The 25090-nt window shown below is 33.4% G+C and overlaps 3 protein-coding genes across 4 annotated transcripts; 2 read left to right on the top strand and 1 right to left on the bottom strand.

Moving 5' to 3' along the window:
- Positions 1–1490: 1490 nt before the first annotated feature.
- On the top strand, positions 1491–5065 carry LOC120087236. 2 transcript variants are annotated; one of them, XM_039044153.1, is made up of 7 exons: positions 1491–1946; positions 2225–2293; positions 2394–2561; positions 2779–2949; positions 3226–3435; positions 3720–3808; positions 4090–5065. In XM_039044153.1, exons 1-7 carry the CDS (start codon positions 1874–1876, stop codon positions 4723–4725), a joined length of 1416 nt encoding a protein of 471 aa, XP_038900081.1. In that variant the 5' UTR covers positions 1491–1873; the 3' UTR covers positions 4726–5065. The 2 variants fall into 2 exon arrangements, with proteins under 2 accessions (XP_038900081.1, XP_038900080.1); XM_039044152.1 differs by having other exon boundaries at positions 1492–1946; positions 4084–5065.
- A 2772-nt stretch (positions 5066–7837) lies between these two features.
- On the top strand, positions 7838–11512 carry LOC120086202 (ubiquitin domain-containing protein 1-like). Its single transcript, XM_039042738.1, has 4 exons — positions 7838–8001; positions 9229–9351; positions 10699–10818; positions 11258–11512. The coding sequence occupies exons 1-4, from the start codon at positions 7965–7967 to the stop codon at positions 11311–11313; spliced, it is 336 nt and encodes a 111-aa protein (XP_038898666.1). The 5' UTR covers positions 7838–7964; the 3' UTR covers positions 11314–11512.
- Positions 11513–12166: 654 nt separating this feature from the next.
- Positions 12167–16852, bottom strand: LOC120086200. Its single transcript, XM_039042737.1, has 8 exons — positions 16609–16852; positions 15961–16016; positions 15749–15873; positions 15284–15443; positions 14440–14873; positions 13826–14302; positions 12927–13029; positions 12167–12517 (listed from the first exon to the last, which is right to left on the bottom strand). The coding sequence occupies exons 1-8, from the start codon at positions 16675–16677 to the stop codon at positions 12382–12384; spliced, it is 1560 nt and encodes a 519-aa protein (XP_038898665.1). The 5' UTR covers positions 16678–16852; the 3' UTR covers positions 12167–12381.
- Positions 16853–25090: the final 8238 nt, after the last annotated feature.

The following is a 25090-nucleotide window of genomic DNA, read 5'->3' as shown; positions in this document are numbered from 1 at the left end:
TTGTTTTTAAAAGACGTGGGGTTTGTTTACATTAAAAGTACATTTATGAAAATAAATTTTGAGTGTAATCAAAGAGAGTATGCTAATAGTATTATATATTTTTCTGATTTTTAAGGTGTAAAAAAAGATTATTTATATGATAACCGTGCACTTACCTAATCATGCAAGGACAAAATGTACCATTGATGTTTAGATCAAGGAATACCATGGTGGGTTTTTTAGGCTTTTTCTTAAATAATTTTTTATTCTATTTTGAAAAAAAAAAACTAAATTATATTATATACCAAATATGTTTAAACTTTGTCATTTGTTTAAAAAATATTCATACTTTCAAAACTTACAATATTACCCTCAACTTTTATCAAAGTTTCAAAGGTACCCTTTGAAATATAAATCTCTTAAAATTTCAAATAGAGATCGACGCTTAGAAGTAAACAGTGATAACCTAAAATATATGGTGATCTAAATTTTCATTTTAGGTCATTGTCACACCATTCTATATCTCAATTTTTATCCAAAATTCTAAAGAATTTATACTCCAAAAACATTTGTAAGATATATATGAATGTTTAGAGGTAATGTTGCAACTCCTAAAGATATAGGATTTTTTTATAATTTAACAAAAAAAGAAAAAAAACTCACCTTAACTCTTTATTATTTTTGTGTTCCTTCCTTTTGTAGTTAAAATAAGAATGGGGAAAAAAATAGCAGCTACCAGTCTACCAAGGACAGAAGCACCTCAATCAATTTAAGTTTTAAAAAATATGCGCATTTGATCTCCGTACTTTTTAGTTCCCAAATTTATAAAAATAAGTCTATTTGATCTCCAAATTTTTAAAATATATCTTTTTAGTCTCAAATTTATAAAAATAGATTTAAAGGATCATTGGAGTATTTTTATTTGATTTTTAAAAAATAATTATATGATATTTAAAATTAGAAAAAATAATTTTAGAAAAGATGTTGGCTTTAAAAATTATTCTTCAAATTTAAAATACAATAAAATTATTCAAAATAATAGTATAGAGTTATTTGAGGAAATTTTTAAATCTATTTTTAGAAATTCATGGACTAAAAAGATACATTTTAAAAATTAAGGGACCAAATGAGTTTATTTTTATAATCCTAAAAATTAAAAAGATATATTTTTAAAATTCAGAAACCAAACACACATATTCTTCAAAACTTAGGATAACTTATGATTCAAAAGGTTAATAATTGAAGTTATATATTTTTCTAATTAAAAAAGATGGCAATTTAGAACAATTTCTTATTCTAGTGCAACATTTTCTCATTTCTACATATATTTTTATCAAAAGAAGAAAAAGCAATCATCCTGTAGGAAAAAAAAATGCATTTTTCAAAATAAACTTTAATCTAAAGAATAATAATGAAAAAAAACAAAACAGAAAAGAGAAGTTTTACTTTTGCAAGATTAATCTAAAGAACGGTTTATATTTATAAATAAAAACAACTTTTAGAAAAATAGACAAATATTCCTTCCTAGTTCCTACGCAGAATGTTTGTTTTGAGTTTTGACAAAAATCCAGCCCCAAACTCCAAACACCATTGCAAAACGAAGAGACGAATGTGGGATTGGAATGCGAGCACAAGAATAAGATAGCCTCTCCGAACTGATCACAGAGATTCTGAAGCAAAACCAAACCAAACCCATTTTCCCACTTCGAATCATAGCCTCCAATTCCCTTCCAAGTTCGACCCAAACTCAAAAGTTCACTGGAAATGGAAGGAAGGTTGAATTCCCAAAGAAAGTAGCTGAAACTCTCTTCCCTGAGTTTCCCCATTTCATTCTGATTCATCCTTGCCTTGCTCTCTCTCTCTCTCATCTTCAGTGCTGGGTTGTTCAATTACCATGAGAAATCCCCTTCTCTTCCTCGTCTTCATAGTATCAGTTATTGTTCTTCAAGCTGATTCTGCTCCTTCTGGTAAGTGGGTTTTTCTTATATTGGTCTTTTATCGCTTCTTACTGTTGTAGGCTATGGTTGGCATTAGTGAAATGTGCTTTCATTCCTTAAATTTGCAATTTATTTGAAGTGGGTGCGAGCTAGAATTTCATTAGATTTGTTTTTCCAAGTTTCCACCTGACATTTCGGTCGAGGTTTATCTGGGGTTCTCTATTTATTGTTTCTTGTAGGCGTTCTCGTGAATTTATGTTCTCATATTCAACCCTTTTGTGATTTTTATCACGATGTTAATCTCTCAGGACCATTGGCAAGGCACTTGTCTTCTCTTCTTAAATGGACTGGTTCTTCTTCCAAAACTCCTCAACCAGGTCACTTTGTAAAATCCATTTGATTGTTGGCGAATGTAATGTTTATATAGTTTAGCTGTAATCTGGTCAAGTTTAATGAGGACGTGGTTGCTTCTTTCAGATGGGAATGCTGTTCAGTTTGAGAGTGGCTACTTAGTTGAGACTATTGTAGAGGGAAATGAAATTGGAATGGTTCCTTACAAGATTCGCGTCTCCGAAGATGGCGAGCTCTTTGCTGTTGATTCAGTTAATAGCAACGTTGTCAAGGTTTCTCCACCATTATCTCGATGTATGTTCATTTCTCTCTTCTCCATTAATGAAACATGTACTTCTATTTTGTCTAAAAGATGGTGGTTTTGTTCCCCATTTGATGTTTCTTAATTGCTGTAGCATGTTTAGCTTGTTTTCTATTCTTGCTGTATCATGTGGTGGAGGCATTTTTAGGTAGCATACTAGGGATGGTGTTGTTTACTCATCTGGGGTTTGTAAAACTCTTGCCTTTTCAGATAGTAGAGCGAGATTGGTTGCAGGGTCTTTCCAAGGCTACAAAGGGCATGTTGATGGAAAACCAAGTGATGCTCGGTTCAATCAGCCAAAAGGCGTAACTATGGATGATAAAGGAAATGTGTATGTTGCTGATACTCTGAACCTTGTCATCAGAAAGATTGTTGATGCGGGTACCTATCATTAGTCTTTTTTGCCCCACCCCAAATGTAAATAAGAACTCCCTAAATAGTAACTAAGGATTTTCGCTTTGAATGAAAATTTGTTCATATCTTAGTGTCTTATTTTCTGCTTTCTTGAGATACGGAAAGTACTGTGATTTCAAAATCAAATGTATCCCTTTCCCCTCATTATTATAAACTTTTGGTCAGAATTGAACTTGAATGTGGAAGTAGTAGGTATTGCATTTGGACATACAGACATTCTCTCAAGTGAAAAGTTATTTGTAGGTGTGACAACAATTGCAGGGGGCAAGACGAACATTCCGGGCTATAGCGATGGGCCTGGTGAGGAAGCAAAGTTTTCAAATGATTTTGATATCATATATGTTAGGCGTACCTGTTCGTTGTTGGTTGTTGATAGAGGAAATGCTGCACTTCGCCAAATATCTCTTAACAAGGAGGATTGTGATTACCAATATGGTTCAGTTTCTACCTCAGGTTTGGACTTACTTATGAGTCAATAGTTTGATCATGTTATGTAACTTATGTTCGATATACAAAATCAATGAACTATCAGCTCGGTTGTTGGTCCTAATGAATGAACTTGAAGAAAACTGGCAACAGTCTTATCAACACCCACATAAAATCGAGCAATTTAAATGATATAATGTTAATTCTTATAAAATATAACCAATTACGCTGCCACAACATGTCATTTCCGTAGTCTTATCAGCTTCAAATGCTAATGCGCTACTCCTTTCTCACCGATAAACATTTTGCAGATGTTGCTATGTTCATTGGCGCTCTCCTAATAGGATATTTTACATATATGCTTCAACATGGATTCAGGCTTTCATTCTTCTCTTTTATGGTAAGATCACACATCTCCCTTTTCCTGCTTACACCGGAACGCGAACAAAGTTTTAATTCTAATCATTATAATGATAATTATCAACAATCTCACCAAGATCTTCAATTCCTTCTGCTTAATCTTTGAAAGAAATTTGGGGGGCGCCTGATGCCTCTCACAATGATCTTTTGAAATCTTGTTTTTTGTTCGGTAGTTCGGAAGTCATTTGCATTCGTCTATGAGAGTTAAAGAAATTGTTTAGCCAAATGATTTGAATAGTAATAAACTGTGCATAGGTGCAGAGTGAACATTTGGAGACTGAAACTAAAGAACTGAGCAAGGGGAAACAGATTCACCTTGCAAATACCATAAAAGATGAAACATGGTGGGAGTCTTTTGGACAGGTCGTTGCCGAACTTTACAAGCAAGCAATTGAATTATTGCCTGGAAATTTCAAACCCTTTCTTCCTCCTTACTTTAGATCAGAAGATAAGCAGGAGAAAGGTCTGACACCTTTGAAAGATGCTCTCAAGATGCCAGAAGATGAAATCAAGACCAATGTGTCCTTGAAACAGAGAACTGTCACTCCCCTCTCCGAAACCAAGCATACCTCAATCAAACATGATGAATTGAAGCCACCAAAAATGAAATCAAGTAGTTTCAAGAATCCATCTCTCTTAAACAAGCATGGCCATTCGGGACAAGAGTACGCCGAGTTTTACGGGACAGGCATGGTGTCTTCCTCCCATAGCCGGTCCAAGGGCCAGAAGGATAGATCAAGACATCGACAGAAAGAGAAAGGATCGGATATCTTAACAAGTGTACTGGGGGCTGAAACCAAACCTGCAGAGATGAGGACGGATTATAACGAGCCGAAGTTCGACCAGTACAATATCAGGAATAAGTACAGATATGATTCTTCATCCTTCCATTTCTAATGAACTTGATTCTTGATGAATTCCTTTGACCACACATAGCCAAAGTACACAAATGACCTCAGTTTTCTGCAAGGCTTGACAGCTTCTAGCTTCCTCGAAGAAGATAGATGGACATTCTTGAAGAATGGATTATGAAGAAACTTGAAGATTGAGCTTTAATGGCTTCTTTTTGTTTTAGCCCTATGTTATTTTTCTTGAATCCTTTGAATGTAGGCCTAGATTTACATTGGCTTGTTGATACTCTTGAGAATTAGTGGTCATTTTGATGAACCCACAAATTCTAAATGCTGCAACTTTGTTAATTTCTTTATAGAATCCATCAGGTGTTAGAAGTTGTAAACTCAAGAAGAGAGAGAACCATTGGAATATAACTTGAGTTTTTCTTTGACATAAAACATTAATACTTTTATTATTATTATTATTTTTTATAATTAAATCTCTATCATCAACCATGCTTAAAACTATCCAATGAATCTTAATTGATTCATATTTTTAATATTATTTTATTACATTCTTCTGAATTTATAGTTTTCTTATGAGATATTTCTTTCTTTTCCATTTTTTTTTTTTCAAAAATCAAATTGTAAAATCATAGCCCATTTTTTTTTAAAAAAATAATCTATAAATAAATGGACCAAAGTTTAAATTTTGGTATGTTGGTAATGGTCCTGATATTTATACTATATAGAAAAGTGTACCTTTTATTATTCTTATTATCATTATTAAGAAAATTGTTCAAATGACAAAACTGTTGAAAATATTTACAAAATATAATAAAATTTTAGAATTTATCAACGAAAAATACCGATAGCCATTGATAGACATCTATCATTGTCAAACACTGATAGAAGTCTCTATCAATGTTATCATTGATAGATTATGAAATTTTGTTATATTTTATAAATATTTTGATTTATTTTTTTATATTTAAAAATAGCCCTTCTCCTTCTTCTTCTTATTGATTCTTTCTCCTTTGCCAATTCATACTCAATCAACTTTTGTTCAAGACATTGATAAGTCACTTTTCCAATATCATTTTCACATATGTTGTTACCTTTTTAAAATAATAATAACAATAATAATAATTAGACAACTTTATCAATTACCACATGGCTTTTCAATAATACTTCTTGCTTTTACATTTGGAAAGTAGAATTTAGAAGGGTCTGATGATCTTTTTTCCCCATTCTTTTTGAAACTCTAATATATGCTTCTACACTTTTTTTTTAAAAAAAATTAAATTTTTTTTGAGATATTCCACACTTTTAAATTATCATTACTGCTATAACGACAATTATTTTAAATATCAAAATTATTGAAAATATTTTCAAATATAGTAAAATTATTGGCTATTGTGTCAATTAATGATAAATAATGACATTTTATTATATTTGTAAATAAATTGACTTATTTTCCTATATTTGATAACAACCTTACTTTTTTCAAAAAATTAAAATTAAAAATTAAAAAAAAACAAACCCTTACTATAAGTCATATACATACATATATATTTGGGTAAGAAATATATATTATCCAAAAATGAAAATGTAACTACGGTTTTGTTCTTTAATGTGAAACATACAGCCACTAAATAAAAAATTTGCATATTTTTTTTATGAATAGACTTCACTATCCTCGCAAAGAAAAAAAGATCATTCATAATTATGTAAATGCTCTTTTTATATATATATATATATATTGAATATATAAAAGTTAAATGCTCATATTTATTCAGCTAAGTATAACTCAAATTATCATATAGATGTATTAGCAGTTAAAAAGATTGTTTTCAAATACACCTACCATTGTACTAAAAAATGCAATTTAAATACAAAGGATTTTTTTTAAAATAATAATAATAATACAAAAGGGAACGTCACATATGTTTTTTAAAAATGGCAAAACAGATGTCAAGTTTGCAATTTTTTTTTATTATATATTATTAAAGAATCTAATTTATATAAAATAATGTTGGGTTCATTGTCAAAATCTTTCTTTTTTAAGTTGGGAATCTAGTTAATTGCTAATAAAGTCAATTTTAATAGTTTTAAATCTCAAAATTAAGAAAATAACATAGACTTAGAATATCACTTTATTATATCACTCGGATTAGACATAATAAATTATTTGATAAATATAACATAGAATTAAATAAAAAAATAAATTTCCATAACGAAAAAAGATACTAACATAGATTAAGCTACAAGCTGATTTTTATAAGGCTTTTCACTTGTTTGAAGATATATAAATTTAGTTCCATCCAATACATAAATAAATACATATGGAAATAAAAAAGCATCTAAGCTCTTAAATTACTGGTTTTACTAGGAAAAAAAATGTCCATGAACATTAAAAGAATTTTTTTTAATAAGTCTTTAATATTTTTAAGTCTAATTTGAAAGCAATTTCATTTTTAGTAATTAGTTTTTATAAATTTATGTTTAGTCAAGTTCTAAGAAGGAAAACCATCTTTAGAAGAAATATATTTTTTTTAGTTGTCTGAAATTAGCTTAATTTTTTTTAAAACAAATAAATTTATACTTAATAATAATATCTATGAACTTAATTTAAACAATAAAAAATAAAAATCAAATGATCATCAAAAGAGTCATAATATTATGTAGTTTAAAATTTTTATAAATTGTGTAATGTTTTGCGACTTATGAGATTTTATTTTAGGTTTAGGAATCTATCTAACACAAAAATAAAAATTTAGAAATTTAATACACTTTTTAAAATTTATATATTTATATACTATAAGAATTAAGGATCCATAATTAAATTGAAGTTTAAAATTTAGTATAAAAGCCACTTAAATTTTATATACTCATAAATATTTTTTTTTTAAGTTTAAGAATTTATTAGAAATAAAGTTTAGATACTAACGGTTTAATTTAAAATAAAATAATTATCATTTTAACATTAATAAACTCAAGGTAAATAAGACAAATAAACATTAATAATAATAATCCTTTTTTGACAATAAATAATAATGATAATCATCTTAATCGCACAATTAAGTAATTATTAACATAATTATTGATTTTAATTAAAGGCTTTTACTTAATAAGGGGGAAAATAGTAATGAAAACCACAGGGACTCCAAGCTTCGGCTTTTGACTTTTTGGACTATCAGCGAAGCTTCTTAGCTCTGTTCACTTTTTCCTTCCAAATCTGCCTTCCCTCTCCTTTCGGTTCTCACCCTTTCCTTCTTTTCTCTCCTAATTTTGTACTCTTTAATGGGTTGTGCCGGATCGTCGCAGGCCAAAGGCAACGGTGAGATTATCCTTCAACTTACTTTTTCCATATTCTGATTGTTTTCCGAGATTCTTCTTCTGGGAAATGAAGGATTGCAATCTTATTTCTCATGCTTAATTCTGGGTTTTTGTTCCTTTTTAATATTATGATGAATTTGGCAGTGACCCATTTTGATGGAGTGGTTAATCGTGTTTGGGAAAAGCGTGTGTGGAATGCGAGATGGGAATTTGTTGATTTGAATCAGCTTTATTGTCAAGCAAATAGATTGTTGGTATTTTAGTCTTTGTGATTCCCTGATTGCCTTTTGAGCCTGTAGTGGATGATTGGTTTTCTCCTGAGTGTAATTTGTGTTTTTTATTGCCCTTTTCGTTTTGGGACATTTGGTTTTGAGCTTCTTAAGCTTGTAATTATGGGTCTTGAAGAGCTGAGATTGATTGGGTTTTCATTTAGTTGAGCACTTGATTTGATTGCTGAAGTTTCTAATTGGAAACTCTGTGGTCTGTGATATTTTTTCATCATTTATTGGGACGCCAATTTTGGGCGGTTAGTTATTTGTTTCTCATACACTCCTGCGGTGATTGCTAAAGCTTCTTTGGGTTAGCTGGCTGAACTCTTTTGGATTTTGTTGGGTTTGGAATAGAGGCTGTTTCGCCAAAGTGTAGGAGGTGCTTTTTTGTTTGTCTTTTCGCAGTGAGGGTAAAGTCCTGTGGTTGTGGCACGCTAGCTTTTTCACTATCATTTGATTTTGGGGTATTTGGCCTGAGTCTAATAATAGGATCGTTAGACACAATCTTGGTTTGATTTTGCTGCATTGTAGCATTTTCTGTAGTTTGTTCTTGGACTCCTTTTTTTCACACTTATTTTTTTTGTATGCACTTGTAATTCTTTTGTTTTTCTCTATGGAATTTCAAAGAAGTGTTAATTCTACTGATCTCCCTCGTGGAGTTGAGTTTTGAAAGCTGATATGATACAATTATTCAATGAAAGAATTGAAATGTTCAGGGTACTTCTCATGTTTATAGGGAATTTAATCTTGACAATCTTAGCAAGATGGCAAATGTGGTGGCTTCTTATGTTGTAATGACCACGTGATTAGTTTTATCATTGATCATACCTTTATTTTTCTAAGGAAGTTCAGGCTCTTCAACTTTATTTTTTCAATCATTGTTCATCAGACGTTAAATTCAAAAGTTATAAGGAACTTATGATATCCTCTTAGTCACTTGAAGATTCTTTTTGATTCAGGGCCTGTGAAAAAAATCCGGAAGCCTAAACCTTGGAAGCATCCCCAACCAATATCAAAGACAGATCTTGTGCGGATGCGTGATGAATTTTGGGATACTGCACCTCATTATGGTGGCAGAAAAGGTAATACTTTACTGTCAATTTTTTTGGTCTTGCACAATATTTATAGTTCGTGTAATTTAGTATGAACTAATCACTGAACTTTATACCATATTTTATCTACAAGGTAACTGAGACTAGAACTCCTAAAAGAAGTTTTTCATGGTCATGCAAATGATTCAGGAAGATGATTATCCTGGTTTTATGTTACTGATTATCGTCAAGATCATTATGTGTTAAGAGTTCCTAGCTTAGTTAGTCATGACTCATGACTCATGAGAAGTAATCCTCTATATTTAGCATCATCACATCGTGAAGGAATTGGAATTTTGTTAGAAAGGAAGATGATTTCATATTATGGATCATTAAGGGTGATCTCTATTTAAGATTATGCTATTGAGTATTTTCCATCACCCTCATTTGTTAGAAGTAGAACAGTTGTTAGCCAGGCTGATCAAGTCTATCAGGAAATGCTTACTGGTTTGGAGTATTCGTTAGTCAGTTCTTTAATTTAAAGGTTCACTACATATCTTCTAGTTTTGAACTAAGATAAGGCACATCATGTTTTAGACCTCCAGTTAAATTATCATATTTCAGCGGAATGTACGTCTTCAATGGAGTCTAACTAAACCAAAATGCTCTGCTTCAATGTGTGCCTTATCTGTATAGAAATTTTACGGAGGATACATCTATGTATGTATGAATGTCGCCAATAGTTGAATGAAAGCGAGAAAATCCGTATTACCTAATCTTTAGCCATGGAAATGATGAAAGAGGCTTTAATGATAATGTGTATTGCGTCTTCCTCGCTTTATCAAGGAGTCATGTTTCTCCTCAGCTTACCTACCCTCCTTTCACAGCGGAGGTGCTTTTTTGTAACTATGTCATAGATAGTACGTTCTTTTTTAAATCTATTTCATCAATCAATGAAATTGTTTCTACATCCTATGAAAAAAAATGATAATATGTATTTGAAGCAAGTGGGAGAAATAATCAACAATATCCAAGGCTTTAAATTCACTTTCAAATTTTGTTTCATGCATTTTGCAAATGAAGCTACACCTCTTCAATTGGTCATTACTGAAGTTAGAATATTAAAATGAAGGTTTCACTTTCACTAGGCTATGGCATGTACATTACATAAGGCCTATGCCTAATCACTATTACTAGTCGGTTCTGAACAATGAGAGTTCTTCCCCATGCTGGATATTTAGCATGATTCAAGTTTGTGGAGTAACAAATGGATTATTGGTCCTAAGAGTTCTTTTCAGATAAGACAAGCAAATTGTTATCCTCGTATCCTGATTGTGCTCTGTAGTGTTCATATAAAAGCTGAAACCATTAAAAAGAATCTTATTTTGTGGGCATTAGAGATCTGGGATGCACTTCGAGCTGCTGCAGAAGCTGATCTGACGCTAGCACAAGCAATTGTGGATAGTGCAGGGGTCATTGTACAAAGTGCTGATTTAACCATTTGTTATGATGAAAGAGGTATTTAGACTCAACCCCACTACTTTTATTAATCCAAAAAACACCCCACAACTCTTAAGAATATCTACGCTCTACCTACATATATAATTCTTGGATCTAGGGCCTATTGCTTGGTATCTGTGGTACTGGGAAACTCGTAATATTATTATATCTTATTCTGTTTGGGAAACTTGAAATATTATTATAACTTATTCTGTTAGAATGAATGTTATGGGTATGACTGATCCGAGCATAGTTTAGTAGACAAGACATTAATTACCATCTCAAAAGAAGATGGTTTGATCATCCATCCCGTAATTATCGAATAAAAAACAAAAAAACAAAATGTGATGAGTATGAGTGTAACATTAGATGGTTCGGTCCCCCACCCCTTTTGCATATATTATTGATTGGTTTAAATTTCCAAATGCTTTTGACCTCTCACACAACTCAATTGCAGGTGCAAAATACGAATTGCCCAAGTATGTTTTGAGCGAGCCAACCAACTTGATTTGAAGTAATATGAGGAACTGTATGTGTTGAAAATTGATTGTAAATCATGTATATCACAATATTACTTCCTTTCTAATGTTTCTTTTCGGTATGTACTTTGAAAGATTTCCCGTATTGATCAATTGGGACTTGCGCTGTAAGTTCATTTTGATCCAAAGAAAGGAATGAAATGTCTATTCGGAGTTGTCACGGTATTGGTTTACCTAGGACGTTTATTAGCTACAAACATTTGTCTTAGGTTATTAATTCTTAAATATTTAGTATTCATGCATCATACAATATTTGCGATCTAAATGGACTGTTAAGATATTTTAATAGCTTGCTTTTGCATACATGTTTTTTTTAAATGTATTTTAATGACTAATTAAGGGACAACAAACAAATAACCTCATAATATCTGATTTAAATTGGTTTTTGAGGACAAAAGAAGATTCAAATTAACTTTGGAATTTTTTTTTTCCTAAAAAAGGTAACTAGATTTTCCATAGACATACCACAATTACTATAGTAATGGACACTGGTTAACAAATATCATACTTACATTAATGTTCAATCAAAAGAATAAAAATACCCTCATCCATGTCACTACAAGCATTACTAAATGAATACGATCCTAAATACTTTCTTTGCCAAAAAAAAAAAAAAGACCCTAAATACTATGATGATTAGATCTCCCATTTGACAATTGTTGAACTAAAGAAAAAAAGCACCTCAGATAGATGGTCATTTCAGTTGCATGGTTCAGATCATGATCGCTAATGATTGTTTTAACTCTGAGAATGAAGTAAATAATTCGAGCTGACCGAAATGAATTTACTGCACAATGTAAAGGTAGACTTACCAATGTACAGGGCAATTTTTTCATAATTAAGCTGCAATGGTGTCTGATAGTTACTTCAAAGATTCATGAGAAACCAACATCAACTCCTAGCTTTGCATTTATCAACAACCTGTTCTTTCCATTCCAACCGTTCCAGCCACATATCAAAAGATCTTTTTAGTCAAAAGTCAAAAGTAGATCATAAAGATTACAATGCTTTTCATGTACAAAGTTGCTCCATCGGTACTTCTTCAAACCCTCTTGAAAAAAGAAAGAATATTTCCCTGTTTGGGACCAGCCGCATTTCCACCTTTTTTTGCTCCTGCTTTCACCGCTGGATTTGCACCACTATTGCCCAAGGCTGGTGACTTCTTAGCCGCCGGAGGCCTGAATTTCCATACACAAAAACTAAAATATTATTTAATGATGAGTTCAAGTTTCAGCAAGAAAACACAAAAGAGAATACTTCAAGGACTAAAGCATGCTAATCTCGTCTGTGTGTGTGTGTGTATTCGACTCAGGGTTTTAATCATGATATGGTTGGTAGCAGTAATAATCCTAAAGCTATAAAACTAGAAGGCCTAGGAAGTACAGGGCTTCTTATTTTGCACATCAGTTCTGTTTTATACTTTCGAAGGCTGTTCTATATCAAACCTCAAAGATGATAAATAAAACGGATCATGAACAGATGATAGACTATAGCAGTGACAAAACCCGATATGGTGGATAATATAATGAATGGAAGAAAAGGAGTTGATACTTGTACCGAAAGACAATATTAGAATTTAGAAGTAACCTGTTCGTAGTAGTCTCTGCTGCTTTATGATCAGATATCTTTGTTGAAGAGACATCATCATTCTCCTGTTTCTGCTCTTCACCCTCCCAAACTACCTCATTTACTAGTAAAATTCGAAACGAAGTTGATTAATTCACAAGGCAAAGATATAAAGAGATGAATTAATTTTACTACATTATCGTGTATGGCCAAAAGAAGACATCTTTTAAAGTCATCATGTTCTGTTGGCCAAAATTTCTATCTGCACACGCAAATAGTAGGTAAAAACAAAACTTAAATGCACCCAAAAAACATTTCTTGATCCCATCATGAAAGAATGTAATGCCCCACCTAATAACCATCTGTTGCTCCTTCAAAGCAATCTTTTAGCATGTGAAAATGGAAACTATCTTCCCTTCCAGAACACAAATTTAAATAAACGTGTAGCTGGCAGTGTAATACTAAAAAATACATCCATCATTTACGGGGTGAACGAGACAAGTCTGAAAATACTCAGTAGAACCAATTAGGTTAAAATAACATTCTGGTCTTGGATTCTCAACAACACATCTTCAATAATTCTAGTTAACTTTTATCCAACTCACAAAATAATAATAAGAATAATAATTTTCATTAAGAAAAAACAGCGCAATATGAATATGCTAGGCGAATTTTTAGGCAGAAGGCTTATAGGGACTAAATATTCATAGCAAAATTTAAGCATGAATGAACTTTGGGGACTAATTTTGAGATAGATTGAAAGTTCAAAGGCCAAATTTGGACATTTAAAAATATAGGGAATAAAATAAAATAAGTCCCAAAGTATAAGGAGCCCAAAATGATATTTTACCAAATAGATTTCATTAAACCAAGACACGTAAAGAAGGCAGTATAATGTGAAACAGGCTGTGTAGGTATACCTTCTCTCCCTCGCTCATCAATTCTTGTCCTCAATACTTTTCTCCTCTTAGGTGAAGCAGGAGCAGCATCCATCGGTTTCTCTCTCTTATTAGAGTCATTTTCATGGGCACAAGGTTCATTTTTCTCAGCAGAGGAATTGTGTTGTTTTTCTTCTACTGAGGATTTCTTGAATTCACTCGTCTTTTCCTCCTTGATTTTCAGTTTACCATTCAGTTCATCATTGTTCAAATGAACTTTCTCTTTATTCAGTTCTGTGTTTTGCTTCAGATCTAGACATGATTTATCCTCTGGATTTTCAGGTGATGCCAAACTGACTGCATCTTCAAAATCTTCATCATCTGAGAAATCAAAAACAACCCTCCTTTTTCTTCCGCTTTCATTGGAACTTCTCTTGATATTTACATCTTGATCATCATCGTCACTGTTGTCAATCTGGAGTGCTTCATGTGCACAAATCTGTGCCTCTGCACTAGATACTGCAACAGAAACCAAGGGTTGTAAAGAAAGATCAGTACTTTATAGAGGTTACTTCTAATATTTTCTGTACAATGCATTTAAAATCTAAATGAACGTGTTTCATAATCAGTCCACGTGAAATTTGAATGAAATCAACCAGTAGGGTTTGCTGCAGTGGCACGATTTGCATCTGCATGGTCTTCACTGAGCTTAGACTTGGTAGGGACACGTCCCCATAAATTTGCTAGCGAGCCTCCAGTACTGGAAGAGGTTTTATCACCTTGACCTTTCTTCTTATTAGCAGGTAAGGAAGCAACTTTTTCTTTGACCGCCGTAGGCTTGGAGGCCTGATGATCTGTATGGTTTCCTTCACTTTTGACTTCTTTGACAACAGTGGGACCTTGTAGACCAACATCAGGACTAACTTTTTGCATTTCACTTTTTTGAGGTTGTGGAACGGTAGTATTATGACAAGTTGTCTTCTTTTTGGTTGATTCTGCATCCACTCCACTTCTTGGTTGAGGAGCTGTAACGCTTGCAGGTATCTCATCAACACTGCGTTTGACGTAGGAATTGGAAATCCCACAGAACCTAAAGTAGAACAGCAGGGAAAGAGGCAAATGAGTTCCCAATGCTATTGCACTGGTGAAATAAAGAGCCATGCGAGAATCTTACAAATGAACTAGTATGATTGAATAATAGCTACAGCACAACTACAAAGAGGAAAAAGAAAAGAACCATAATTATTATGTCATGAGGAAGTGCATTGCTGTATGTTATACCAAGATTAATATTATGGATATCGTCAGGAGATTTATGTGGATGCAGTGAAGCCTCTACTCTATAAGGATCCAGATTGTTCACTCTCTACCGAAAGAAAATATATTCTACCCTTTCAAACCTCATGCGCACCCCAAAGAAATGCTTAAAATAAAAACACGAGACAAAAATGATGATAACCCATCTAAATGCAAAATTTAACTGCGCTAAATGCAGGAAACCTGTTATCTCGCAAACAATTGTCAACATTGAAGGGCTGCTTGAAGAGCTCTTCTGCCTGAACAAATTCAGCATTCCAGAGTGCAGCTGGATCCTTTGGAATGGAAGCTTGAACACTATAAACTTGAATAGAGCAGGTACCATCAAAATCTTGCTTTGCTTCTGTTCAAAAGTTAAAAAATAAATAGAAGCTGCTGAGTCCCTCAAGTAGGCTCTTAACTACACGGTTATATTCCTTTGAATAAAATAAGACGGAAGCATGAGTTCTCAAGAATGGTTCATCATTACAAACACTTGTAACAAACTCTTAAATATTGCAAGAACACAACATGATATATAGTTTTACCACGATACAATTTTTTTTGTTACAAACAGAAGTAATACTTGATATTATCCAAACTCTTTTTTTCGATAAAACAGAGAAACATCGAGGCATATGGAAAATATGCACCAAATAAGAAGCTAACCAGGAAGTTTTGAGCCAGAAACAAGCTTGATATGGTAACTTGGAGGATCATTCTTCAACCATCCGGACAAGGCATAGACCACTTGTAATCCACTTTCATGTTTTTCAACAAATTCTTGAAGCAACCTACATAACAACTTTATATTAGAAACATTGAACGAGGACCAACTAATCAAGTGCAATTTTTCTTTGCCAAATTGCCATGTTCCTAACCTCTTTGCAGTATCTGAAGATATCAAATAACTTCGACTTAGCCACTTGTATGAAACCTGAGTAAAAATGTTGAACTAAATCAGCAGGTACTAGATTGCTAAAACTAAATTTATTCCACATTCTAAATCGCAATTTTGAATAACAAAGAAAAAAAAATACATAAAAATTAAGGAAATAAACAATGATCAAATGAAACTGATGAAGAACTCCTTAGTTAACTTTGGCCTAGTCAATCCTTGGAAGCAAAACCTGAATAACTCATTTAACCCTAGATAACTTCGCATCTTTAAATAACTTTGTAGATGGTGGTGAGAAGGAAGAACGAGGCAGACATTCATCCAGTCTAATAAATAAGTTATTGGAAACACACTACTTTTTGTAAAAGACATAAGAATTTTTTTTTCAGTAGTTCAAAGCTATAAACAACTCGGCAGCAAACCTAGGGCTACAGCGCCGTTAACCCATTCCCATAGCGATAAGTAAAAAAAACACGATCGACATTAACTAAAAACATTTCTAAGGCAGAAATTCAAAAAATTAGAGTAATAGACCGGCTCCATTTAGAAAATGGATTGAAACATGATACAGAATAGTAGCGAATGAGGAAAATATAAATTGAAGGAAGAGGAAGTGATCGAGGGTGGTTACCACTTGAAGCTTATCGGCGACGAGGGATTCAACGTCTTGGAGAATTCCTAGGGTTTCGATTTCAGCCATTTGTGATGAAGTGCGAGATTTGGTACTCCGACGGATGAGATCGGAAGACGGCGGAGAATGAAAAAGGGAAGATCAAAGATTTTCCCTCCTTCACTGCTCACTCTTTCCCGCCATTTCCAATGCCGAATTTTTGGATGCCTTTCTTTTACGGTTCTAACGTTATCAATATTACCATTCTCATTATATAAAACCCTCGACTTTTTTTTCTCCCAATTTCTATTTTCTTAGAAAAATAGTTAAATATGGGGTTTGAATATGATCTTTTGGTTATGTCAACCTTGATCTTAAAAATTTTAATTTTCTAGTTAAGATACAAATTAACATCTAAATATTGGTTCAATCTATACTCTGAAAAGGAGATTAGAATTTTTAAATCTACATTAATCTCAACTACTAAATTTAGAATGATTTGAACAATCAACCTACTTCTTTAGTGATATTTTATAAATAATCTAATGATATTTTATAACTAGTTGCCGCAGATTTATGGACAAATTTAACCTTGTAGTACATTCTCTCTCTTATTTAATTCTCGTAGTATTTTATAGTTAAAATATCAAAGGAAATCAAAATAAATTTAATATTTTTTTGTTTATAGTGCTTTTTTTTTCCATCATTAATTATGAAATATATGTTAACAGATTTGTTATATATCCCTAAATTTTAGGAATATGTTAGGGTGATATGAAATTAGGATTGACAACGGGACCGAAACGGGGAGGGGTTCCCTGTCCCTATCATCAATGGGGGAATTTACTCTATCCTCACCTTCGTCCCCGCCTTCAAATGGAAACCTTTTTTTCCCTAAATTTATTTCCTAATATTTTCTTTGATTTGGGTTTGGACATTTTAGCTGGATTTAAATTGAGCTAAATTAAAAACTATGTTAAAGGTAAAAAGTTAAAATACCTAATGTATATATATGACGAGATCAGGGGTCAAGAATACCCTCCTCATCCCCGCCTCGTCCCCGGTTTGGGGATCCTAAAGAGGTCCCCGATTTGACCGGGTGCAGGGATACCCTCCCCATCCTCACCCCCGTCCTTGGTTTGACCCCTCCTCGGTCAAACCGAGGATTCTCCGGCTCGATCGGGGTGGGATCCGCAGGAACCCCGCGAGAAATTTTGCCAACCCTATATGAAACTTCTTCCATAGATGTTGCTATTTGCCCTAGCATTATTATTATATAATATGGGTAATATATTGCAAAATGACTAAATATACATGGATAGATGTGACAAAATAAGTGAAATATATATCTTAACAGAAATGATACCAAAATTATAATACAACCATAAAACCTATAATCATTCTAAATATATTTGGAAAAAAATCTCGTATGTATTCAAAATAACATTGTATACATTTGAAATAAACTGGCATGTATAAAAAATGAAAAGTAGATGAAAACAAGATTTGTACTATAATTATATATTAAATGTAATCCATCGATTCTGAATTTTAAGTCAAAATTTAAAATTTGTAAAAAAAACAAAACTGTAAGACAAATCAGGGAAAAAATAAAATCACCTAAACTTAATGTAAATAAAAATTTCCTCTTGTGATGGGTTTTGAAAATTTTAGAAAAAACTCCTTTAAGGCACGTCTTTTCAAAATTTTAATAAAAATACTAGAAATTAATGAAGGCATTATGAACTATGGACTTTTGGATTTAACTTGTAATATTAAGCTATTCATGAAAAAAAAAATGAATTTAAATCATTTTTGTAATTTGGTCTATTTAATTGGGTGATTAGTGTAGAGAGCTCTTAAATTTATTTAATTCAATGCGTGGAATGGAGATTTAGATCTCAAAATTTTTTTGGTCAATGACGTATTGTCTAATACTTGACGGTGATTCGAACCTCTAGCTTTTAAAGTTGAATTAAAAAGTATACTACTCGTATAGAAGCTCAAACTCTTAGATTAGCCTTATTTATTCTTAACTTTAATTATTATAGTCCCACTTAAAAGAGAAAAAATGTTCAAACTATTTGCAAGATTGTTTTGAGTATAATTTCTATTTAGTCTTTAAATTTCAAAACGTTACATTTTACCTTAAATTTTGAGTTTAATATCTTTGGTCTCATTTCTATAGTTTAGACTTCTATCCCAAATTAACTAATGCTCATTTTTTTAAGAGTTAACTTTTAGTTAATTCAAAATATTTATGATGAAGATTTTTAATTAATTTTAATGATCACCAAAACTTACACCAAAATTTAATGAAAATTAATTAATAGAAAGTTAATCATAAATATTACAACCGAACATAACAACAATTTAATATAAAATCTTGAAACTTTTGATTAAACTCAAACATTATAGTAAAAAAAAATGTAACATTTTAAATTCCGAGGATGTAAAAGAAACCAAGCTCAGAATTTATACCTAGAGATCAAATAAAAACTATATATAAAATTTAGGATTAAAAATATATTATCTATTTTTCCATTAATTATTTTAATTTTCCTTTTAATTTTAAAAAATAGGCCACACTTTTTTTTTAAATCGTTATTCTATAATTAGGATTTTCCATTCTTGTAAATATTTTGTGATATTTTCCTTTTGTGATATGTTCCTTTTCTATGCTTTGTACACTTGTATATATTCATATCTTTGGTGAATGAATAAAGCATTCTGATTTTTTCTCAAACCTAAGAGTTTTACATGGTATCAGAGCTCTCTAAATAAACTTAGGGTTTTTGTGAACCTTAGGGTTTGAGAATTTAGAACCTATTTGTGATACATTTAGGGTTTTGTGGAGAAGTGAGTTTACTCACAGTTGCCGTCTTCGGTTCGTTCACTGTCGTTAGTTGCCGTCGCGGGAAAAAAAGGGGGCTGTTTTTTCGACACCGCCCATTCCAAAGAGAAGCCCAGTCGCTGATCTACAAAACTCCCAAAGTCCGGTTGCCATCTGACCAACACGTGAGGCTCACGCGCCGCCTGTTCTAGCCTGCTGTTCGTCCACACGCCGGCGCGCGTAGGCGCATGCGCCGCTGTTTTTCGTCCGTCTTCAGTGAGGTTTCCTCAGTATTGTTGGCTTTTCTTGGTGGTGTATTTTTTTGGGATATATAGATATACCCATTGCTTGTGTAGACATCTCTTCGGTAAATTAGGGTTTGATTCTTTGTTGTTCGGTATCTACTTTTTGAGGTAATGGCTGATAAGAAACCAATAATGTCTGAGATTGTTCCTATGGTGTCAAAAACAACTGAACACAAGTTGAATGGATCCAACTACTATTCATGGAGATCAAATCTAGGAGGTGTAGTTTGTTATTATTGTCATAAACCTGGCCATACGAAACGTGAATGCAGAAGATTGCTGAATAAGGGTCAGAGGATGCCATCACCCTCTGCACATGTCGCCTCTACTCTTGATAATCTTGACAAGTCAATTACGATTTCTCAGGGGAGTTTGCTAAATTTCAGCAGTATCAAGAGTCATTGAGGGCATCATCTTCTACTCTCATTACGACCATCGCAAAGACAGGTAACATTTCTAAATGTCTTCTTTCCTCCATGTCAAAATGGGTCATTGACTCTGGCGCTACAGACCATATGTCAGGTAACCCCAATTTATTCTCTATCCTTTGTACATCTACCTCGTCACCTATTGTCACTATAGCTGATGGAACTTCCATTCCTGTTTCAGGATTAGGAACCGTCCATCTAACTGAATCAATAATTTACCAAATTTCTCTTTTAATTTTATTTTGGTCAGTAAACTCACTCGTGATCTTCATTGTTGTGTCTCCTTTTTTCCTGGTTATTGCTTATTTCAGTATCTTACGACGAAACAGACTATTGATAAAGGGCGGGAAGTTGGAGGTCTTTACATCTTTGAACCACAAACATCTACGGCCATCACATGCTCTAGCGTGTCGTCTTCCTTTGAAGAGCATTGTCGTTTGGGTCATCCGTCTATCTCTGTGTTGAAGAGTCTTCATCCACAACTTCAACATTTTTCTTCTTTCGATTGTGAGTCATGTCAGTTTGCTAAATTTCATCGTTTAGTTTGTATCCTCGAGTCAATAAATGAGCTAGTGCTCCTTTTGAATTAGTCCATTCTGATGTTTGGGGTCCCTGTCCTGTTGAGTCCAAAAGAGGGTTTAGGTATTTTGTTACATTTGTCGATTACTATTTTCGTGTTACGTGGTTATATTTAATGAAAAGTCGTTATGAGTTACTTTCTCATTTTGGTAACTTCCATGCCGAAATTCAAACTCAGTTTAGTGGTATTCTTAAAATCCTACAGAGTGATAATGCTAAGGAATATTTCTCTCATACACTCAAGTCTTATTTAGATGCCCATGAAATTCTTCATCAATCTTCTTGTGTTGATACTCCATCTCAAAATGGGGTTGTAGAACGAAAGAATCGTCATCTCCTTGAGATAGCCAGAGCTTTGATGTTTCAGATGCATGTTCCAAAATCCTTTTGGGCTGATGCTGTTTCCACAGCTTGTTTCTTGTAAATCACATGCCCTCTTCCATTCTTAAGGGTGAGATACCTTTTCGTACTTTATGCCCCAAGCAACATTTGTTTCTCATTCAACCCAGAATATTTGGTTGTACCTGCTTTGTTCAGGATGTTCGGCCTCAGCATACCAAGCTGGATCCAAAGTCCTTAAAATGTATGTTCCTTGGTTATTCCCGTGTCCAAAAGGAGTATCGATGTTATTGTCCTAGTCTTAATAAATATTTAGACTCTCATGATATCACATTTTTTGAACATACCCCATTTTTCTCATCACCGTTTTTCTCTTCGAATAAGAGTCAGGGGGAGCATAAGGAATTAGAGGATGATTTCCTTGTCTACATAGTTATTTCTCCTTCTGGTACTTTTCCTGATTCATCTCTTCCTATGGCTACTTCTACTCTTCCTGATTCATCTCTTCCTCCCATCGTTAAGGTCTATACTCGACGACAACCTCCTCCAGTTCCACGTCCTGTACCAGAGTCTTCTTCGTCATTGGATCCATAAACGGGTGATGATCTTCCTATTGCTCTTCGTAAAGGTAAACGTACTTATGCTCATCCTATTTCCTCTTTTGTTTCATATAACCATTTGTCACCTTCCACATGTTCATTCGTTGCATCCTTAGAGTCTGTATCCATCCCGAAAACTGTTCATGAGGCTTTGTCTCATCCTGGTTGGTGTGCCGCAATGGTGGAGGAGATGAGTACCTTAGATGATAATTGTACTTGGGATTTAGTTTCTCTCTCTGCAGGAAAGAAGGCTATGTAGGATCTAAAGGCAACACTAGAGGGAGGGGTGAATAGGGTAATTTTATCTTCAAACAATGCTCAATAAAATTAACACACTAATTTGATTAAAGAAAATTTATGCAAGACAAAACTTAAATCATGCAAGCTATGATAACTTCAAATTTAAAGACAATTTAATCAAGGATAAATTTAAATAACACACTAGAAATTAAATCATGCAATTAGGAAAGATTAAAAAAATAACTAAGACAATAAGCAAAAAATTGAAAACAAGAAATAAAAGAGAGAGAGGAAGAGAAAACACCGGGAATTATAGTGGTTCGGAAAATTGCCTACTCCACTCTCCAAGACTCCTCCTTGGGTATTTTACTAAGTGATCCTCTTGCAGGTAAGGACCAAACCGACATACGACCCTCTTTTTCTTAGGCTAAAGAGAAACCCAAGATCATTTTTACTAGTTCAGGATCAAACCAATTTCTTTTTCTCACAACCCAAGGTGTACCCACACCTTAATACAATTCCCAAAAATTAAAAGAAAACCTCACAATATTACCTCTTGAAGGCTAAATACACAAGTTGAGCACTAAAAAAAACTCACAAAAATAACTCTAGGCCAATTTAGGAGCAAGGAGGACAAGAATTTGAGAGTAGAGAGAATTGAAAGCTCAAGACTTGATAGCTTTTTTTGGTGTGTCAATGAAGAGTAAAATCAAGTCGAATTTATAGGCGAGGGGGATAAATTTTAGCCATTGGATATGATTGCAAATGAAGGGTGGAGATTGAATAAAAATAGAAAAGGAAAGGATTTGTAATTAAGAGGGGAATTGAAAAGGAAATGATTTGTAATTAAAAGAGAAATTGAAAAATTAGAATTATTGAGATTTGGAGAATAAAAAGAATTTGAAGGATGACAATTTAGGAAGAAAATCAAATTTGAAAAGGCTGAAATTTGATGAGAATTTGGAGAAAATTGGATCAAGAAATTATAGAAAAATAAGAATAAAAATAAAAAAATAGCCGGATGAAATGAGCACCACGCACATAGGGGAGAGGATTGAGCGTCACGCGCTGCATTCTGTGAAGAAACCGCAGGCACGTGCGACGCACGCGCGCGTGAAGCTGGATGACTGCCACTTGTCATTATCTCATTCGTCCACGGTCGCCACGTCATTACCACATCATGTGCCATGTCAACAAAAAGTGAGCGCCACATCATCCACCATGTGATCAATATTGACCGTTTGTATGCCACGTTGGATGCCACGTCAGCAAGGTGCCACGTGTCACTGCCACGTTTGATTTCCTCTCCAATCTTTTTTTGCTTATAACTTTCTCGTTTGAACTCCGATTTGAGCGATTCAAATTGCGTTGGAATTGTCTTTCCGAGCTCTACAAGATAGTGACTCTGAAACACTGAAAATGTTAGTACAAAAAATCTGAGTTTGTTATCATCAAAATACTTGGTTTGATTGAAGCCCTAAAGCTAACAGGCTATCTGTTGCAAATAGGTGTTTGCAGTTAAAGTCAATCCTGATGGTTCTGTTGCTCGGTTAAAAACGCGCCTCGTAGCGAAAGGCTACGCACAAACTTATGGCGTTGACTATGCTGATATTTTTTCTCCTGTAGCAAAATGGTATCTGTGAGGTTGTTTATTTCATTAGCTTTAATCAATCATTGGCTTTACATCAGCTTGATATTAAAAATGCATTTCTTCATGATGATCTTCAAGAAGAGGTGTATATGGAGCAACCACCAGGGTTCGTTGCTCAGGGGGAGAATGGAACGGTGTGTCGCCTTCGTAAATCTTTGTATGGATTAAAGTAGAGCCCATGAGCTTGGTTTGGTAAATTTAGTCAGGTGATTGAAAGCTTTGGAATGCGGAAGATTAGGTCAGATCATTCAGTCTTTTTTAAGAGATCTGAGGATGGTGTCATCTTGTTAGTTATATATGTGGATGATATTGTGATTACTGGTGATGATGCTTCAGGTATCCAGTCTCTAAAGACCTTTCTTCATAGTCAATTCCATACAAAAGATTTGGGCATGTTGAAATACTTAGGAATTGAGGTAATAAGAAGCAAGAAAGGAATTCTATTATCACAGAGAAAATATGTACTTGACTTGTTGACTGAAACAAGAAAGCTAGGGGCTAAGCCATGTAGTACCCCAATGATGCCCAACTTACAACTCATAAAAGATAGAGAATTGCTAAAAGATCCTGAAAGATATAGGAGGTTAGTCGGAAAACTTAATTACCTTACAGTGACTCGACCCGACATAGCCTATTTAGTAAGTATTGTGAGTCAGTACATGTCATGCCCTATAGTTGATCATTGGGTTGCATTGGAACAGATTCTTTGTTATTTGAAGGCTGCTCCCGGACGTGGTTTATTATATAAGGGTTATGGTCATACGAATATTGAATGTTTCTTAGACGCTGATTGGGCAGGATCTAAAGAAGACAGAAGATCAACATCAGGGTATTGTGTTTTTGTTGGTGGTAATTTGATTTCTTATAAGAGTAAGAAGCAAAATGTGGTATCACGTTCAAGTGCAGAATCAGAATATAGAGCAATGACACAACCTGTGTGTGAATTGATTTGGATATATGAACTTCTTGTTAAGTTGGGATTTGAAATCACCACACCGACAAAGTTGTGGTGTGATAATCAAGCAACACTTCATATTGCGTCTAATCCAGTATTTCATGAAAGGACTAAACATATTGAAGTTGATTGCCATTTTGTACGTGAAAAAATTCAACAAGGGTTGGTATCTACAGGAAATGTGAAGACTGGAGAACAATTAGGAGATATCTTCACGAAAGCATTGAATGGAAGACGTATAGATTATCTATGTAACAAGTTGGGCATGATTAACATATATGCTCCAACTTGAGGGGGAGTGTTATTCTATAATTAGGATTTTCCATTCTTGTAAATATTTTGTGATATGTTCCATTTCTATGCTTTGTACACTTGTATATATTCATATCTTTAGTGAATGAATAAAGCATTTTGATTCTTTCTCAAACCTAAGAGTTTTACGTAAATGAAAAAGACCACTTGTATAATAAAACTAGAACATTTTAATTAGTTTATGCCATTTGAGCAGGCTCAACAATAATTCAGAAAGTGCAAACTAAGATGTTGGGATACATGCTAGAAGCTACACAATTAA

Source organism: Benincasa hispida, chromosome 9, assembly GCF_009727055.1.
Source record: "Benincasa hispida cultivar B227 chromosome 9, ASM972705v1, whole genome shotgun sequence".
In the NCBI taxonomy this organism is placed as follows: Eukaryota; Viridiplantae; Streptophyta; class Magnoliopsida; order Cucurbitales; family Cucurbitaceae; genus Benincasa; species Benincasa hispida.
This window is presented reverse-complemented; position numbering and strand designations above follow the sequence as displayed.

Coding starts and splice junctions, on each gene's coding strand:
- LOC120087236 (XM_039044152.1), top strand. CDS start 1,874: ATGAGAAATCCCCTTCTCTTCCTCGTCTTCATAGTATCAGTTATTGTT. Junction 2,294..2,393: donor TTCCAAAACTCCTCAACCAG/GTCACTTTGTAA, acceptor TGCTTCTTTCAG/ATGGGAATGCTGTTCAGTTT. Junction 2,950..3,225: donor CAGAAAGATTGTTGATGCGG/GTACCTATCATT, acceptor AGTTATTTGTAG/GTGTGACAACAATTGCAGGG.
- LOC120086200 (XM_039042737.1), bottom strand. CDS start 16,677: ATGGCTGAAATCGAAACCCTAGGAATTCTCCAAGACGTTGAATCCCTC. Junction 15,444..15,748: donor TTCTGGCTCAAAACTTCCTG/GTTAGCTTCTTA, acceptor ACTTTTGAACAG/AAGCAAAGCAAGATTTTGAT. Junction 14,874..15,283: donor AATTGTTTGCGAGATAACAG/GTTTCCTGCATT, acceptor GTTCTACTTTAG/GTTCTGTGGGATTTCCAATT.
- LOC120086202 (XM_039042738.1), top strand. CDS start 7,965: ATGGGTTGTGCCGGATCGTCGCAGGCCAAAGGCAACG. Junction 9,352..10,698: donor TCATTATGGTGGCAGAAAAG/GTAATACTTTAC, acceptor TGTGGGCATTAG/AGATCTGGGATGCACTTCGA. Junction 10,819..11,257: donor CATTTGTTATGATGAAAGAG/GTATTTAGACTC, acceptor ACTCAATTGCAG/GTGCAAAATACGAATTGCCC.